This window comes from Rhopilema esculentum, chromosome 8 (assembly GCF_057945365.1).
Source record: "Rhopilema esculentum isolate cy_ngs chromosome 8, ASM5794536v1, whole genome shotgun sequence".
NCBI lineage: Eukaryota > Metazoa > Cnidaria > Scyphozoa > Rhizostomeae > Rhizostomatidae > Rhopilema > Rhopilema esculentum.
In genome coordinates, this window is record NC_142822.1 from 7565847 (window position 1) to 7585147 (window position 19301).

The following is a 19301-nucleotide window of genomic DNA, read 5'->3' on the forward strand; positions in this document are numbered from 1 at the left end:
GCCGACTGAATATTTTTACATGGTTATTGCACATTTGAAATGAGATTTTATTGGTTTAAGAAAGTACTAGCATTCGTTTAGTTACCTTTTCCAATAATATATTAAATTTTTTAACATGATTTTACTGCTTCAAATTGCCTTCATAATTGTATCCTAGTGATTTTATTCTTTGCATCAAATAAATTATACCCAAAAAATAGCGAGGAAAGTTTCTTTTGTTGTCACCTTTGAACGTATATACAGCATAGAAATACGAATGTGATTATATTCATTTAGTAATATGCTGTAATTGGATTTTCCAAATTTCGGGGACGGGGGGCGTCACTCCACCGAGCCCCCTATTATTTACGTGGCCGATCACAGCTGGGCGGGAGTACCGTACTTCCAACGTTTTCATGTTAAAATGTATGCAGGCATAAACAGTATATAGGAATTAAAAATTTACTTCTACCTATACAAAAGATTGTCGTGCTCTTGAAATAAAATATTTAGCCCCTAAAAACGTTCGAACCCCTTAATCTGTAATATGCTCCGCTTTCCTTGCAGTTGGCATGATATTTCATTCAAGGAGACTTTTGAGTGCGGCGTTCAATGGAAAGCGGCGTTAATCAGAGGGTGGCGTTTAGTAGAAAATGAAAAGGGTGTCAATTGAAAAATGACAAGAAAAAGTGCGATGAAAATGAATAAAGTAGACTCTAAACAATGTTTCTTTTCCCAAAAGATTAAGATTGTGTAAAAATTTTATTATAGAGAAAATTTTTTAGAGAGCAGCGCAATTTCATCTTGTTCACAATTTCACTTGATAATGTTTTGATAAACGCCAAAACCAATAAATAAGTTAAAAGACAAAAAGATAAAAAATTGTGTTTTTTATCTACAGCGGCCACTGCATAAATACCTCATATATTTTTTCTTTTCATACACCGCTGAATGTGCGATTGTAATAGTTATTTTCTTGCTGTTTCTCAACCCAGCCTCAATGGGGGCCTATAAAAACGCAAATATGGCATGTTAGGATAGGGGGCTAGAGGGCTTATAAACAATTATCCCCTTCAGAGTAGAGACTTATTCAGTAGTTCCTTTCAAAAATTCTTTTTCCAGTATATTTGCAAAATTCTTGCTATAAGTTTAAAAAATTATGTTGTCGGAAGTCTTTTTAAATTCTCTAGAATGAATTCCCTCAAAACGCATTAAATGAAATTTTTATTCTTTGCCACGATTGTTACTGTGCTATTTTTTGTGCCATTCGACACGTTGCTGGCCAACTTAATCCCCCTCCGCAGTCAGTGACATGATTTTCAATATTATGAAGCAATACCATATGTTCATTAGTAATATACAGTGTGTAGCAATAGTGAACTTTAATTGCTATTTATTCCAATTTTTGCAACTTGTTCGACTGTTTCTGGCTGCGCTTCGTATGAAAATACGCAAACCTCAGGGTCGTTTATAGCAGATGGCTGTAGGAACAGAGACGATGCTTCTAGCAGCTTAAATCATAATCAGAGTACCCCATGTGAAAATGAATATTTCATATCCACTCAAAAACAGGTGACAGCTCAACTCGGCATAGTTCGTAGAAAAGTCGCAAGGCAAGCACGAAAATCTTGGAAGCAAGAAAACTCCATAGTAAAAGTAAGCAGTTTTCTTTACTTTATTTCTACATGTTGGTATAGGATATATATTTATATAAAAATAATATGAAAGAGAATTAGAAAGCAAAACAAAGCCATGCATCCTTCCGACGGGAAAGCCAAAACGCTCTAGTGATCGCATACTCAAATTAAAATTCTACAAAAAGGAAATTCGAACACGTAAAAATTGAGTGAGGATATAATGAGGAATTGTATTCATTTCAGTGTACCCACGTGAACTCTTCTATAAGTGGGATCATACAGTTATAACTGGGGTTTCATCTCTTTACGGCACACTTTGGAAAGTTGAGTTTTGAGTTTTCGCGAGTTTCCCAGCACTCTATATAACTGGATTTTTACAGGGCAAACTTCTCAGTTTGTGGAAATGACAAGTTCCTCTTGGCACACTTTTTACTAACATATCGAGTTGAGAATATTGATATAAAAATCATTGCAGAAACTAAGACTAGATTTCTCCTTTCAATCAAACCAGTCCCTAATTACGGGGTTTCGGTAAACATAACAGCATGACAGAAATAAATATTAAATGGAAAATCAACTTAGAACAAGATATAAAGTAACTCCAACGAAATTATAGGAATAGAAACCAGTAAATGATATTGAAGTCTGCTTTCCAAAAATGAATTTTCATACACAAAAACCTTTGCTTATGTATGAATTTTCATACACAAAAACCGTTTTGAAGAATTTTAGAAAAGCACTTAATTTTTACAGCTCTAAAAACGGAAATTTGTCATTGGGTCGAATTTTATTCGGAAAAAATCAATGATAAGGATATCTGTCATTTCTTGGCGCAGTATGCCTTAAAAGAATTTTATGAAAGGTTTTAAACATAAAGCCAAGAAATCTAGATGCATTTAAAAGAAGAAATAACGTGCTTCGTTGCTGTACTAAGGAAATCGGGACTATTACAGCATCATAGAGACGATTGAATTATTGCGTAATGAAAATTATTAATTGTCGTAATACTATCTTGAACCAAACATGTCTACTCCTTGAGTTTAACAAACAAGTGTTGAAGAAGTAATCAATAGTTGGGGTGCCTGGCCTGTTATGGTGTCAAATAGACACTGCCGTATACATATTATATCCCTGTTTATAATAGATGGAAAATATTACTGATAAGTGGGTTTCTGGAAATCTGTAAAGCCTCTAATTTGCAGAAAAGTATTTACGACAACGAATTTAAGCATGAACAATGTGACTAACTATGAAGCTCTTGCAGTATCCCCCAGTAATTGTTTTGCCAATGTAGCGCATTTACTGATCATTCGAGACTATTTCAAAATGTTTGATTATCATCTTGATGATGAAAAATATTCTCTTTGATTGTCCCTATTTTTATGAAGGACTATAGTGTGTCTTAACCAAAGCCTTCTTGACATTCCAAAAGTCGGAACAATAATTTATCAGATCGTTAGACTCTCTCGGGCCTAAAATCTGAAAGTCTCTCCCAAAATCAGTTAACACAGGCTAAAATACTTAGCAATTAAAAAATGTGATTAAAACTTGGCTTCTTAAAAGCAAGAATGCATGCTCTTTCTGCAGTAATTACTCTGTCCTCCGCGATCTTTATAATTGCTTTATGTTATTCTAAATAAAAATACGTTCATGTTTGAAGAAATCTAACATTAAAAAAGTTATATAATCCAATACCATCTTGGTTTGGGCCGAGAAAGACTCAATCCATTATTGATTGATCTTATTAATAATACAATCGATTCTGCAATTGCACAAGTTTAGTTCATAAACAAGTATAATTAAGAATAGAAAATCTCTAACTGCAACAAATAAAGGTTCCTTTTAATAAAATAGATGTCCCATCAAATTGTAATGCTAGATGTAGGGAAAGCAAACCCCTAGTATCATACCTTGAAAAATTCTGAAAGAGATGGGGCTAAAAGACTTGCTAAATCCCTATAAATTGCTGTTGATATCTATGTTATTTAAAGCTACTTTTCAGACGAAATAAATAGTGATAATGTCTCTGTAGTCTCAATACACAGATTTAATGAAACAATAGCCCAGTGCTATATCTGATAACAAAGATATAAATTGAAAATGTCACGCTGGGATCTGAGGGAGAAGTCAATGGTTGGGATGGTTGGCCTGTTGAAGCGTCAAATTGATATTGCTATATTTCCATCGAGGCATCATGATTTCTAATCTTTCATTTTGAGAATATTTGTCTAGACGTTGCTCTATAGGTAAGGTCCTTGAATTTTAATTTTTGTCCTGCTACCTGTTGTGTTTTACCAAAAGAAGCAGTCATATTTACAAGAGCTTGCTTTCAAACCCGGAAATTTTTCTCCTTTTACTCGCCCTTCAAACTATCTCCTAAATTTCAATGATCATAAAGCTATGAAACTTTTACGCGAATTCGTGCTCAAGCTGAAATTTTCTTAATTAATAAAAGAAATCTATTCAAAGAATTGGATTAAATGAATTGGCTGTATATTTTCTAAAATTTAATGTATGACGGTGAATTTTCAATTTCACCGTCGAATTTGAGTTTCTTTTGACGTTGAAACTGCAAATACTACGGTTCTGCTTCCTTTTCAATAACTGATTCCCTTCATATTTGAAATGGTCAGAAATTTAATTTGGCTTGAAATGAGCTAGCTTTATTGAAAACAGACGTTGGATCCTGATTGCTACAGAAAACAGATGTTCCACTGACATCTGATGAAGAGGTAGGTTGCAAGTCTGTATGTAAACGAGGCTGTCAACTTTATTAAACCCGAGGCTGTCAACTATTTTTCTACCCGAGGCTCTTCTGTTATTGTGCCTTTGAGTGGATGCCGAACAAAATTGTTGAAATTAGCAAAACTACAAAATAACAAGGAGATTTCAAGCAAAGCTTCATTCCTTATTTACCCAATACATTAAAAATAACACTTACCATCATTCAAAGACCGTGGGGGTGAGGGGACCTGACGGGGCTTAGCCCCCCCCCCCAATAACTTCCAAAATATACTTATAGCCATACAAAGATCGTCTTGTCCTTTGGTTTAGCATGTTTAGCATACTGTAAATTTTAATCTCTCTCACCCATTAGCTCGTTTTTAGCTCTGTGATATAAACATCAAGATGAAATGATATGCTCTACGGTCCTCGGTATCTTGATGTTTATACGAGTCATGTCACGATACTACATTTTAACATTTGTTGTCCTTTAAATAAACTTTTTTCTTCTTATATTTAGAATTGTGATTTTTAAAATTGGATTTATTGATATTTGATTGTTCCACGTCGATTTTTGCTGTTCCTGCCTATTACTTATTCTACTTTAATCCCTCTCATATTTTGTAAAGAGGAAAATAACATGCCCGTGGTTCACGTTGAATTACATTTGACACCGGAAAATATTATTTAAAATACTTTCTCTGCATTTTAAGTTTCTGAATTCTGTTTTATTTTAAAGATGCGGTATCGATGGTGCATTGTCAGCGTATTCGGTATTCTTCGCAGTTTAAGAGCTGTTGGTGTTGGCGAGGTGAGAGCGATCCAATATTAAACTATTCTAGACTTGAAAGACTTGCAACTCTTAATAAGATCCTTAAGTTTGTAACGAACAATAACAAAAATTTTCACTTCGATTCAATTATACTACAATCACAAACCTTTCTGTTACATATGTTCTTTTGAACTGGCTTGCCTGGGGTTACAAGAAAAAAACTATTACAGTCTTAAGTGCAAATGGGAAAACAGAGAAAACAACCAAAATTAGACAGGATATTTTTCAGGGTTTTGAGAAAACATCCTGGGAGGAAATAAAGAACTATCCACCAAACAGAGTTTAGTCTTTTAGCTCAGGCAATTCAATTTAATGTTCGTAAAAATTAATGTATCCAGTAGGGGCTCCGTCAGGCTGGGAATTAAGAAATTGCAAAATCGTGAAAAATGTGATCCCTATCGTCTTTTAAGAATAGGAGCAGAAAGAATACGTAGCAACGGGTAAAAAACTTCCTTGATTCCTGGGTTTAAAGAAGAAAATCTCATTTTAAATCGATACGTTTCATTCAATATTTGTGACCGCTCAGAATATCATCCTTGCCAGCCAAAAAATTATAATATAATCCCACATCTCGCGGGCTCTTCACGGGCCGGATTCTGCCCCGCGGGCGGTAGGTTGCCCATCCCTGGTCTTATCTTGTCAAGATTTCTCCTCTCATTACTTGTAACAATGGCTAAAACTTCTATTTGGTTTGATCACAAAACTTTCAACTTCCCGCTTTCAACATTTAAGAACTTTGTTTTTCAGGTCGGTATAATGTTCAATCTTTTCTTTTTCTTTTTTGTGACTCTCAAATTAAACGGACAAGCTGCAAAACCGACTTGTTTGCACTTTTCTAGCAAAACAACACCAAGTTTTTTGGGCTTTATCCTCTTTCCGTCTGTATCGAAAAGGGCAAATATTTCTCATAATATTTTTGCATCCTTATTTTCTAAAACCCATGTTTCCGTTTCTACAAAATGCTCATAGCTCATCCCATAGCAGCTGAAACCAAATTTCATGTACATATGTCAATAATTAATAGCAGCACTAGGGCCTTTTTAAAGGTAATGTGTCCATATAAAAGGACTGCGTATACCCAACATGTCAAGTAACATCAAAATAACGGTTTGCGATTGGTCAGTATTCTTGCGATGCAAAACTGCTCACATGAAAGCTAACCTCGCAGCAGTATACATAAACAAAACTACCGTAGTGGCTGGGGCGATGACATGAAAAATCACATGTTTCTAAAAACCCCCGCAGAGTTGCTTGCTTTAGCTGGACACATTACCTTTAATGTTAATAACTACATCGATAAAACGTCCTGGAATTACGTCAAACGCTTTAAAGTCATCACTTTCTCCATCCTTTTCTGTTACATGGTGCACTGAGTACTTTATATTTACTTTTTACGCCCTTCATCTAAATAACGGATTCATCATTCCTTCTTGGATGCCTTCTTTCAATAAACCAACTTATCCCTTTGACACACAACCTTCATCATATCATGCAATAACATCTATCATACGTCGCATGAAATCCTCTACTTCACCTTGTTCTTTTGATTAAGTATCCCTCGTTTGTTGCAAACGTTGCCCTTACCTACGATTTTTCCTCACCAAAATTATAAATATCATTTAGGCTACTGGTAATGTTCCATCCAAATGGAAAAAAGCACCAATAATATTGATCCACAAAGAAGACGCTACAGATGACCCTTCTAACTTCAGCCAATAACCTTAGAATCTGCTCCCTTGAAAATTTTCACCTCCTGCCTGCGTAACTCTATCTTTAACTTTTTGAAATAACATATATTCATTGAAAACCAAATTCAAAAAGGCTTATCTAAAGTACCATCTAATATTCAGGCTCAGGTCTCCAGCTTATTTTTCGGCTTCAAAACTTCTATCCTCACAGACACATTCCACAACCCTCATTCCTGATTTGTCGTGGTGTTCTTCAAGGTGACTGCCTCGGCCCTCTCCTTTTCAATCTATGCTTCAATACCTATATACAATACATAAAAACTGAAAAATAAAAGTTCCAGTCAAAGCTTTTGGAACCAGTCAAAGCAAAATCTTAAGCTTTTGGAACCTAAGCCAAGCATCTGATTGCAAATTATGCTTTCTTCTCGAAATTTGACTCCATGTAACTGCAGGCTGCAAAATCTGTCTTGAACAAGGTCGTTATGCCTGGCGTCCTAAATCTGCTCTTAATTTCCTTGCCCTTACCCTCTTGAATGCAATAGAAGAATCCAAGTTTTGAAGACAAATGAAAACATTTTATTTGTTTTAGAACTAACGACTGGGTTTGAAACAAGCCTCAACTGCAATAAAGAAGGAACAAATTTAAAATGGAACATTTGCTGAACATCCGATTATGAATTCTGTCTTTTTCCAGAAACACTTCTGCGCGTTATTGCTCATTGCAAATTGTAGATTGACCAAGGTCGTCGTAATACGTCGTAATATTCTTGGCATCATAATTCTGCATTTAACTTTCTTTTCTCTGTATGGATTTACCAGGCTTTCCTTCTATTTCTATCATAACTGGAGACCAGTAGAGTCCTGGACGTAATTCTCAAAACCAAGTAAAGCTGTCTTAGCGTTTTAGAGCTAGCCATGGGCATTGAAACAAACAAATCTCAACTTAAATGCTAGCAAAATGTGCCACATTCATAATGAAAGTCCGAAAAATGTGCCACATTCAAATCATATCAGAAAAGCATCCTTACAAAGTGGCACGAAAAACAAACTTAAGTTGTTAAAATAAATTGATTTACTATAATTTAAAAACAGACATTTAAATGGCAACTGTGGTTATTGAGATTGGATTGAATTCAATTTCAGTTTGACGTCTCTGGCTGCAATAAAGAATTCAGCTGTTTTAAAGGACCAACAGGGTGCAATTCAACTCAAGACTGCGATTTTTTCATCCAATTTACATACAACAAAGGGAACAAAAGTGTTGTTTTTGCCATTTCCAGCATTTTCGAATGGGTTGCATTTGGCTTAAGAAAAGACAAAACATTTTCAATGGTAAGCAACTGTTACTCACGCTTATAACAGCCCTCAACAAGAAGTAGCATATCATCTATGCCATAACCTTTTCTTGCTATTTTGAAAAATGACGTCACACAATAACAAAGGAATGCTTGGGTTTATGCACAAGCTGATTTTCCCTGCTATATTTTGAATTTTTAGAAAACAATAATGAGAATTATTCTCTCTATAGCTGAAGAAGTTTTTAGGCTTCGTAGCTTTGAGACTAGCGTTGGATGGTCGAGCTAGCGAATCCGGAATGGATGATATGATAAACCACTTGTCATGCATGTTGAGGACATTTTTACTATATAAACGTATCAAAAGAAGCCCAGGGTGAAAAAACGCTCTTCTGGCAATATGATATCCAGCAAAACAAATCCGGATTCGCTACGTACGCCCATTGGATGTTGTTTGTCTTTTCAAGAAATTTCTTTTTCAAGGATACAAACGTTGGTGAAGTTTGCGTGAAAAATTCTTCTGTGTCAAGGATGATGCTTTTCCAGACGACTGGGTACAAAGTAACATTTCTCCCTGTTGTAAGTTGCTAAATTCTATCAACATGAGAAAAATTAAGATGTATTGGTATACAGATATAAGGACAAAAGAGTCTTCGTTTGCCGTGGGCGTTCTGTGAGTGCGGCATCCCTGATCATCGTAAAATTCTCATATCCAAATGTAAAAACATTAGGGTTTTGTTAATTCATATTGTATCCTAACGTGCACTGCTTTTGGAGCAGGATTATTAAAATCTAAAGCTGCAAATTTTTTTCAGATTTCGTTCATGGTATTAATATTTAACACAATCCTATGCAAACAAATGCTTTTATTTTTTGCAATTTCCCTCTATATTCATCATTAAACATATGCTACAACTCTCACGATATGTTCTTTCAGTTCAATAAATAATTGAAATACATTGAAATATTTTTGAGAATAAATAGTATAGCTCCATATGTTGTGCGTTCTCTTAATGTAGCTCAGAATTCTAAGCTCGATTTAACAGCTCTCAGCATTGGACTGAACAGTGTTTCACGTCACTTGTCATTCATTGCGTAATGTTGATAACGACTGAGGATCTTGCACAGATTGGTGCAGTCTTACTCTGTCTTGTTCAGCAATCTTACCCTTGTAGTTATCCAAAGGGGTTGGATAATCAGTATATTTTTCAGCAATTTAGAGAGTGTTTGTAAAGCTAAAAAAGCCGTATCAAGGAGACTCTTTCAACTCAAGGACTATGTTGCTAATACATCAGCTGAAGTCAGCTGCGTTCAGTTTAGTCTAGACATGGTTTAAATGAGTTCAGTTTTGCTCACTTGAGTCAAGCTGAGCTGAGTGCCAGCTTGTTGCAACTTGATCCTGTAAAAGTTATAAATCCAAACAAACATCTTTTTCTTTGGAAAATTTATCATGAAAACTGTTTTCGAAAAACAAAATGCATTTAGACGAGCTGAGCTGAACCGAGCTTAGCTTCAGTTAAGAATGGTATATATCCGAGATCACTTGCAGTTAATATTTGGAAAGCCATTTACATATTCAATTAATTAGCTCAGCTACGTTTACGACATTATGTGCCTGCATCAAAGATATACTTCTAAAGAATATTATTACATAGACAGGAATTCAAAACGTAAGAACAGAAGTCATCAATGGAAGTGTCATATGCAGGTAATTTTGTGTCACATTATTTTGACCAAGTAGTAATTTGTTGTCAGTTTGCTTGTGTATTAATTTTTTGTTTGTGCCCCTGCAATTTATCTTCTCCGGTCAGGCGCGGCCAGGCCCGGTCAGGCGCGGTCTGGCCCGGTCAAGCGTGGCAAGGCCCGGTCAGGCGCGGTCTGGCCCAGGTAGCAAAGTTATGATCGACACGCGTACCTTTCGCTTTAAAATGCAAAAGTAAAATTATGGGCGTCTTCCTACAAAATTTAAGAAAATTAAATTTTATACTTTTATTTTTAGTTAAGTTCATTCTTCCTTTTACGTTTTTAATCAATTTCATTCTAATCCTCAAACACATTCTCAAACTTCAGCTGTATTATTCATTTTATATTCCGGTATAAATCGCAAAAGGTTTGCTTTTTCACGACAGTAATTAACACAAAGGTGCCAAAATCAATTGGCGGGGGAGAGGGTTCCTAATAAAAGCGGGGGGGGGGTTGTAAAAATTTTTCAAAATTAATTAGCGGGGGGCGTCAATTAGGCACCTAAGAGTAGGCGGCGCTAGGTTAACCATTGAGGGAAAAAGGGTGTCTTGTGCTAGGTTGATTTTTCAATTTATCAAAACCACCCTGGGTATCAAAGCCTTAGTGACAGGGATGGTCACGTTTTCACTGACCTACTCTTTCACTGAGGTTCTGGCACCCAGAGTACCCCCAAGCTAGAGAAGTTACCAACAAATAGTGCCAAATCTGCCAAGCCAAAGCTAATCCTTGGGGTGCCACATCCCCTCCTCAAGAGTCCCCGTAGCATCGCCCCTGAGATTTTATTTTTTATTATTTCTTATTAAATAAGTACAAGTTATGATAAGTTAAGAAAAACTAATAATGGAAGACAAAAACGTGAAAACATATTCAATAATATGAGTGAATTGAATTAGACGTCTGATCTTCCTGGGAGTCGTGTTTTATTTCGAGTTTCCTGAGCTCTTCAAATGAGCTTTTAATTTTCGTTTGAATTGATAGAGCGAGGGGATTTACCTTAGTTCTATGGGTATTTCGTTCCAAGCTTTAAGCCCAGAGAGGTGGAATCCTTTTTTATACTCTCAAGCTTAGATCTTGGGATGTCGAGATTTCTATTGTTTCTTGTGCTATAACTAGAAATTTCACTCCTCTGATCATACTTGCGTTGTTATGTTTGTCAGTGGTTGATTAAGGCAATTATTTTATGCAGGTATACAAGGTCGATCGCTCCGCCATCAGGAACCTTCCTCGCAGACTTGAAAGAGCAGTTCTATCTCACAGTTGCTTATGGATCGCTAAAAAGTGAGAACATTCTTTTACTACAAAAACATCTTGAAAATGTACCTCATTCTGCGTCCGAAATAAAACTGTGTGTTAAACAAATGTTAAATAATGATGGCGATATTTCGAAAGATCCCCGTCCGAAATGACATCCAGAAGTTTAATATTCTCTTCTTGTTAAAGTTGAGTCTGTTATCGGATCGTACATTCTAAAATATGGAACCACCTGAAACCACCTGAAATCACTGACAACCACCTACAACCATCTACAACCACCTACAACGATCTGAAACCATCTGAAAACAATGCAAATTTTGAAAACAATGTAATGGTTGTTATGGTTGAAGATGGTTGAAGGTTTTCTCAACATTTCATCCAATAGTGAGGTTTTTTCTTGAAAATTTTATGTTTTTTAATGAGAAATTTAGCCTATCAGCCTGAAAGTTAAAAAAACAGTGGTCCTTCTGATCTCAAATTCCATTTTTTCTTAGAAACTGGACTTGCCAAGCACCGAAGAGGCAATTATGCAACAAGTGACAAATCTATTAATTTTGAAGGTCCAGTCTCCCAAATAAACATGGAAACAAAATCGCCGTTATATCTGATAATCCATGGTGCGTATTTTTCTTGCTAATAAACTGATAAGATCGTATTTAAGTAAAACACTGATTAAATAATGGACAGACGGCTAAAACGTGGTGTCTCCAGCAGCAGTTTTAAGGACTGCGGGGCCCGGGGCCAAGAACATTTGCGGGCCTTTGTTCTTTACAATTTTTTTTCTTAGTTGTGGGGCCCCTTGTGATTACACAAAGCACGGGGCTTGGGGCCATGGCCCCCTTGGACTCCCCTCTAAACCACCACTGACTGATTCACCTACCCTTTGTATCCATATTCTGGTGATAGGTAATTTGTAACCTTTATTACACAGTAATGACCCCCTTCCCCACATTTCTCAAAGCATTGGTCACATAGCTTCTCAAAGCATTGCTCACATAGTTGAAAAATTGTGACGTTGAAAAATTGAAAATGGGTTGTACTCGATAATAATTTAACTAAAGATATCTTTTTCGCATTTAATTTTATTGATTTGATTAGATTGTTAAAGCAAGTTCACCTGTGTCGGGTATTCAATCGTGTTAATTTAAGTACCTTTGTTCAGAAGCTAGGCTAATTTGTAAGAGAACCTCTAATGCATCCACTCCTCCATAGTATCCATCTCGACAATAAAAGATCCAGTTTAAATACTGAAAATAAAGGTCTTCCCTTCTAATATTAATCTAAACTTTCTTAATTTAATATGAATGAAAATGGATGTTAGTAACAAACAACTAATTCTCAAATGAGAGCAAAGTCTTGATTGCTATGTACGGTGCAAAACTCTACGAGCTAATAAGACCTTTTTCACGGTCCATTGCTAACGACCGGTTTGGGACTTTTGAAAATCTAAGGCTTTAGTATTTAGTAGTAGATTTATTGTCGTGAAATATCTTTGCAGCTTGCTCAATGACTTTTGCATGGATTTTCTGTGCGTCATTGGGAGCGTTCGTTGCACGAAATAGAAACTACATCAAGTATGGTTCAACACAAATATGGTTCAAGGTATGGTTTTCTATTATCTCATTTCTGCGCAATTGATGTGGCACTTAAAGCATGGCCTAGACATTGCTGGTAGTAAAACCTCTACTTCTACTTGCTCTACTTTAATCGACCTCCACTTTCTTACTCTGAAAATAAGTTTAAAATAAAAGCCAATGCAGAACACCTGATCACAGACATTGGCGGTCTGGTATCGTAATTGCAGGGTGGCTCTCATGCCGCACGGATGGGGGTGTGGTTGAGCAACCACACCCACAGAAGCAACAGCTGAAAATGCACTTTCATTCTAAAACAAGTTATCTGTTCATTGATGAGCTGGTAGTGTTTGTGATGCAGCTTTTGCACATTTTGTACTTTCTGTGAATCAGTTAAACGTCCAAGTTGTGTCTTCGAATTACTTTGTGCCGTGTTTATCAGAATATTTAACAGTCTTTTTTAATCATTTTGATTATTCTAACCGCGGGACCTAGGTGTAAAAGACTAAAGTTAGGTCGAATTACAGAGAAACATCGTTTTTGACAATTATATGCAAAGTATTAAGAGGCATTATAAATAATCGACTTGTATGATTAACTGACGAGCCAATTATTTGAAGAAAACTTAAGAGAATTTCCTGAAAAAAGATTTGTAAACTGGCGTGTTTTTAAATTTTAATGTAAGCGTTGAAAACCTTTAATCATGTGTTTTACAGAAGGCCTTTGACAAACGAGGGGCGACCAGTTCAGATACTTGTATGCTATATACCAAAAGTGACGGGAGAAAATAAGATGATTAGATGCAAGTTAGGTGTAAGACAGGGATGTGTGTTAGGCCCACGATTGTTGAATCGTTTTACCAACGGGATTGAGTCATTTTGTTATAATATTGTTGTAATATATATTTTGGCACATTGGACATCATTAGTCAGCACGTAGAATATAAACGCTAGAACTTTGAAGTTTAGTGCCAACCCTGAAGCCAGTACGTATAGACTCTTCCCTCGTTCTAATGCCTTTTGTTTTTGTAAAGCTTATTCTATTTTCAGCACAATTTTTCCTTTTCCTTTATTCACGTTTCTAGAGGACGCTAATTTAACAGTATTTATTAATGTATAAGTGCATAGAACAGGACAGTTCCAAGTCGCTTGGGATCATCAGGCTTGTTGATGATTTTAATGCCTGATGACCATCGCATTAAGCGTGTAACTCGAAATAGAAACTATGAACCGTCCTATTCCATATACCAAAAGGGCATATATATATGTGTTTATGCACACCCAATACCCATATGATGATTTCGTTATAGATCCATTTGCCGTTGATGGTAGCTGCAGTTCTGCTTACCTCGAGTGGGATACTCACGATCTTGAGATACAAAGGTGGTTGGAAACTACAGGTAAAGTTGAATGATTGAAACCATGAAAACTAAAGAAATGGAAACTGCCACAGACCTAAGTTAAAGTGATACTGGTCTGTAAATGTCCAAACGGAGTGATCAATGGGACAAAATTTGAAATTCTAAGCAAGATTTCATTAAATGCAATGATTACAGTGATGCTCCTTCACAGCAGATGTTAAGAAATGAAGCCAATTAACGAAATTCAGAACGAAAACTCTTAGCAAGTCAATAGCTACTTATGACATTAAATTCAATCTGTATACGAAAATATTCCTAACAAAATGCTTCCAGTTATTCAATTTTTGGAAATTATTCTTGAATATAACTGGCAAATCTATTCAATATTTCTAAATGAATCGACTTGAGCATTTTTAATGGACTAGCTTCTTCTATCCTTTGTCAAATTATAGTTTTTTAGAAAGAATAATGACAAATGTAACTTTTTATCATAACTCCACCGTGTTCAAAGCATTTTTTCATTCAAAAATTCATCTCTTTAGGGGGCTGGGCCTCATCCATATATTGGTATATTCACGTTCCTGTCAGCTATTCTACAGGTAGGTAGGGTCTATAACGGAATTACTTGCCAAAGCTGCAAATTTTGTCTGTTTGTGTTTATCAGGGATGTCGTTTCGGGGTGCACTTAAGTAGAGACGCACACCCTACTTTTGACAGAAGCCTGTTATTAATTTTGCGATGTCCGTTCACAGTAGTGAGATCCCTTGAGAGAAATTCGTTGATGTTTGTACTTTGCTCAAAACTTGTGACAGTAAACCTACGCTATATTAACTGCAGAAATATTATGTAAGATCAGTTTAAATCTAGAATTTGACAATTTTTAGAAAAGACGCTTAAATTCCCACCTCCATGAAGAATATTCTTCATATGTAAGATCAGTTTAAATCTAGAATTTGACAATTTTTAGAAAAAACCCTTAAATTCCCACCTCCATGAAGAATATTGTTCATAAGGAAAGACTGTCTTCGTTATGAAGAATATCTTTCATTGCCCTTTCTCTTGCAAAGCTAGAATTCTGCCTTACTATTAAGTTATGTCTTTTCAGACGCTGGTGGCAGTGTTCAGACCAAGCATAACTGCACCAAGGTATTTCAATACTTTGTACAATACTATCTTGGGGGGGGGGCATTCAATACAATACTATCTTGGGGGCATTGTGGCGATATAGTTCTAGAAAGATCAAAGAAAAGAACTCTCAAATAAAGTTCAGCATCAGTTTATAATAATAAATTTTCGAAAATGATAAATATTCGGTGCAGGCCTATTGCATTAAAAACATCTTATTCAAAATTTTCGGCAATTTTTACGCCAGTAAACTCAACTCAACAACTCAACTTTCGGCTAAGACATCACTAGATTTTATTTCTTTGGCAATTAGCCTGCTCCAAGAAATGATTTTGCCTCTTGTCGTTTCCAGCCTTACTCAACTTCACAACATAATATGCATTTCAAGCACTTCTTAAAACGGTTTTTCTACTTGGTAAGATAATTTCAGATGCAAGCAACCTAAACTGATATTTTTACGTTTGCAGTTTTGTACATACCTCGTATGCATTCCAATTTTGCAAACATAAAGAATTCAATGTAAGTGCACATACAATTTATTTTTCAGCCGATGGATTTTCAATGTAATGCATAAAATCCTTGGAATTTCGACCCTGCTTGGCGGATGTAAGTATTATAGTGCAACTGCATGCATTAAAATCGTGAACAGATAGAAATAACCTTGTCATTGTATCATAGATTTTTGCTGGTCATTTCAATTTGGTCAATTATTTTGTAGAAGTTTTGATTAAATGTTTAAAAGTATCAATCCAAATTAGCTGATAACTTTTAAAAGATTTATTTGTCACTATGTAACTATCAGATACCTAAGCATTTTATTCAAACTAGTAGCGGTTGCACTAATATGAAGACATAACTCTTAGGCATACCTCTTTCAGCTATATCGGCGTTGTATGGCTGTCACTTGCTGTCTGTGCATCTTGAGCCGCTGATAGTCTGGTTTTTCCTTCTTCCATGTGCTGCAGTTCTGGCTGAGATATTTAGATATGCAAAGTTTCAAGAAAATGGTGAGTTTTCTCTATTTACATGCACAGTTATTATATGCATTTAAATACTTATGTCATATAAACATTCGCTTAGAGCAAACGGGATATTGCAGGGCGCAGGAGGGAAGAGTCAGGAGGAGGATTAGGGAGGGAAGAGTTTAGGGCGGGGCTAGGACAAGATCGGATGTAGGGCTTGGGTAGGGCTTAGTCAAATCTAGGGCAGGGATTGGATTCGGCCAAGGCAGGGCTAGCACAGAACTAGATCAGGATCAGGGAAGGATAGTCTTGGTACGAATACTGTCAGAAAAGGGTAAGGCAGGGGCGGGATCTGGGCAGGATCAGGGCTGAAAAATCCAAGATCAAGAAAGGTTCAGACCTTGAACTTGGCACTGTCGGAGCAGGATAAGAGCAGAATAAGAGTAGGATCAGATTTCAGTGCAAGGACAGTATCAGGCTAGGGAAGGCTGCGTTGCTTCACATATCCTCCCTTTGTGATGGAAAGGATCTTACCAACATATCAAATTGATGAATGTCTTTCTACACTGAAAAAATGACTTATAACGAGTGATATTGACATCAGCTGCTGCTGACTATCGTGGCTCTTTGGCTGATTGATTTTATTTCTTTACCGACGGTGATCTCTCAGTGCGAATAACTTCTTTATTACAGTAGTCTCTAAATTCGAATTAATGATTTGCAGGTGGCCATACTAAAATGTACAATAACTTGCAACAAATACTGGATATTATGTGGACTATGAACTAAAAATGAGCTAGAAATAATCCAATATCGTATAATTCATTTTCAGACGTTTTTGCCGACCCTTTGGCCAGAACTGCAGTGGGAGTTGCTAATCAACTGCTCACATTCCCACGTATTCAATTAGGGTTGCTTTCATGTTAATGATGATTTCTCCCAGTAAATCAAGTAATGCTTTTGTTTAAAGATTTTGAGAATTTTCCAAATTTCCTAACTGCAACAGCTTATTGATAACATAATGCTGAACCTGATTGGTAACTACAATTTGCTGCTGAGCGATACAATTATATTTTTCTTAAAAACAGCTATTGGATCAGCCCCCATTGAAGTACAAGAAACAACGTCTACCAATCAATTGGTAAGTTTCCAGTGCTTAGTTCTTCTGACCGTTGCTGTAAATTGTGATGGTCCACTTTCACTAAATCGTGAATATATTTTATAACATGTTATTGATTAAAGCTATAATCAGTGTCGTAGGTTGACCTTCTAGACTTTGTGGGTGGAGGGTCATCAGTAATAAAGTTTACCGACGAAGACATGGATGAAGAGAAGTTTAGATGCTATGTGACCTACAGATAGACAATTTTACCGTTAAACCATGGATTTTTTGGGCCAACTGAAAATCTACCGACAAACTCATGAAGACTTGGGGAGGGGTGTAACACCCCGACGTAATAAATAATCGATGTAAAACTTTCGACAGGGAAATATTTAAATTTATTTATTACAACCAATATTCTTCTATCAAATTGCTATGTTCTTTTAAATAAGCATCGTCAAAGTTGAGTCTTGAAGAAGGAGTATTATTAGAAGATGTCAGGAGTTTCTTAACACAAATGAGCTGAAAATCACAACATAAACATTTCGCATTCTGGCAAAATAAAAGCATAAAGTTTAAAGAAAAATACTCAATATACATGCAACGCTTTGTTCGTCTGCATAAATGATGAAGAGTAAAGTTGCAGAAAGTTGATATCATAAAAGTAGGTTTTTAGAAATAGACGTTACTGATTTTGCATTCTAGCAAGTATTTAATGATATATATTCAGGGTGCGTGGTGAAATTGTTCCAAATCTAAAATTGGATTTTATGTCGTCACACTTGGGAATTTTAGTCTCTCGCAGGGCTGGGATGAAATGTGTGCATGGCCAAGGCCTGTTTTTTCACGACAAGGATGCAATGAAATGAAAGGGGGCTTCATCAAAGAGGCAGTTAATTCGATATTGACATTGCTCAAGAATCGAGAAGAGCACTTCCGTTTTTTACCATGATTTCAACAATTATTTAATATGTTTATGAATTTATTTTTGAAGATTGGGTTATTACTGATGATCTGTTTCTTTGCCAGGCTGTAAAAGTCATAACTTGGTTGACAGTGATAGTGTCCGTCATTGCGATGTTTGTTGCCTGTTATCTGGCAGTTCTTTTTGTCAAATCAGTATCGGAGAAAGCCACTGGAAAATATCATTGAAAAGGCTCGGTACTAAGCAAAAAAGACTGAAAAACACAATGCAATCTTAATCACCATGTTACAAACAATTGTTTTTGGGGAAAGTGGATAAATATAGCCAGATTTCTGTATTACCATGATGATTTCATTTAAGTTTTTTTTCTGATACGAGGTACTGTTTCTTCTTGTGAGCTTTTTACAAGTATTGTCATTTGAGCTTTTGCTTCTGGCTGGTGAGACTATTTTGAGCAATGTAGACGAATTGCAAAAAGGAAGCTACAATGACCTGCCCTAGATGCCTAACCTGTGCTCCAGACCCCTAACTTGAAAGTAGAGCTGAGATAAACTCTACTTTCAAGTTAGGGGGGTCTGGAACACAGGCTATAGATGCCATGCCTCCTTTTTATCCCAAGATTTTTACAGGCATACAGGCCCGTAGCCAATGCCACCCTGGAGCAAGAGAATACCAGCTGTTTGCCAACACGAAAAATTTGTCTCTATATCATTTTTACGGGTTTTTTTGCCGTTTGTATTGGATTGCCAGAACAATTTTAGTCAAATTAATACCAACAGAAGGAAAATTATTTACTAGGGTCTCTTACTATCCATATAGGACCTGAGATGGTGTCTGGCGCTAAAAAAACTTTCACTGCTAAGCAAAAACTTGGAAAGAAAAATTCCTGAAACATTTATTTCCGATTTCAGTTATAGATTTATCTTTATATTTAGTTATAGATTTATCTATTCTAGCGGGGATCCATTTGAGAGGGTTGGGGCTGATAATTAAAGGGCTATAAAGAGCGGTTACGGCAATGCATTTGCATATAGGCCATATACGCCCGCGCATAGCCCGCGTGCGGCGTGCTGATTTTTTTGTTTCGTTCTACGACCGCTT

At 36.2% G+C, this 19301-nt stretch overlaps 1 protein-coding gene across 1 annotated transcript; it reads left to right on the forward strand.

Moving 5' to 3' along the window:
- The first annotated feature begins 367 nt into the window (after positions 1–367).
- On the forward strand, positions 368–19175 carry LOC135695122 (ferric reductase 1). The gene is made up of 15 exons (XM_089109834.1): positions 368–1635; positions 5080–5151; positions 8004–8192; positions 8639–8734; positions 9811–9863; positions 11085–11176; positions 11647–11769; positions 12651–12754; positions 14036–14125; positions 14629–14685; positions 15192–15232; positions 15759–15817; positions 16090–16218; positions 17262–17314; positions 18305–19175. Exons 2-15 carry the CDS (start codon positions 5080–5082, stop codon positions 18425–18427), a joined length of 1281 nt encoding a protein of 426 aa, XP_088965960.1. The 5' UTR covers positions 368–1635; the 3' UTR covers positions 18428–19175.
- Positions 19176–19301: the final 126 nt, after the last annotated feature.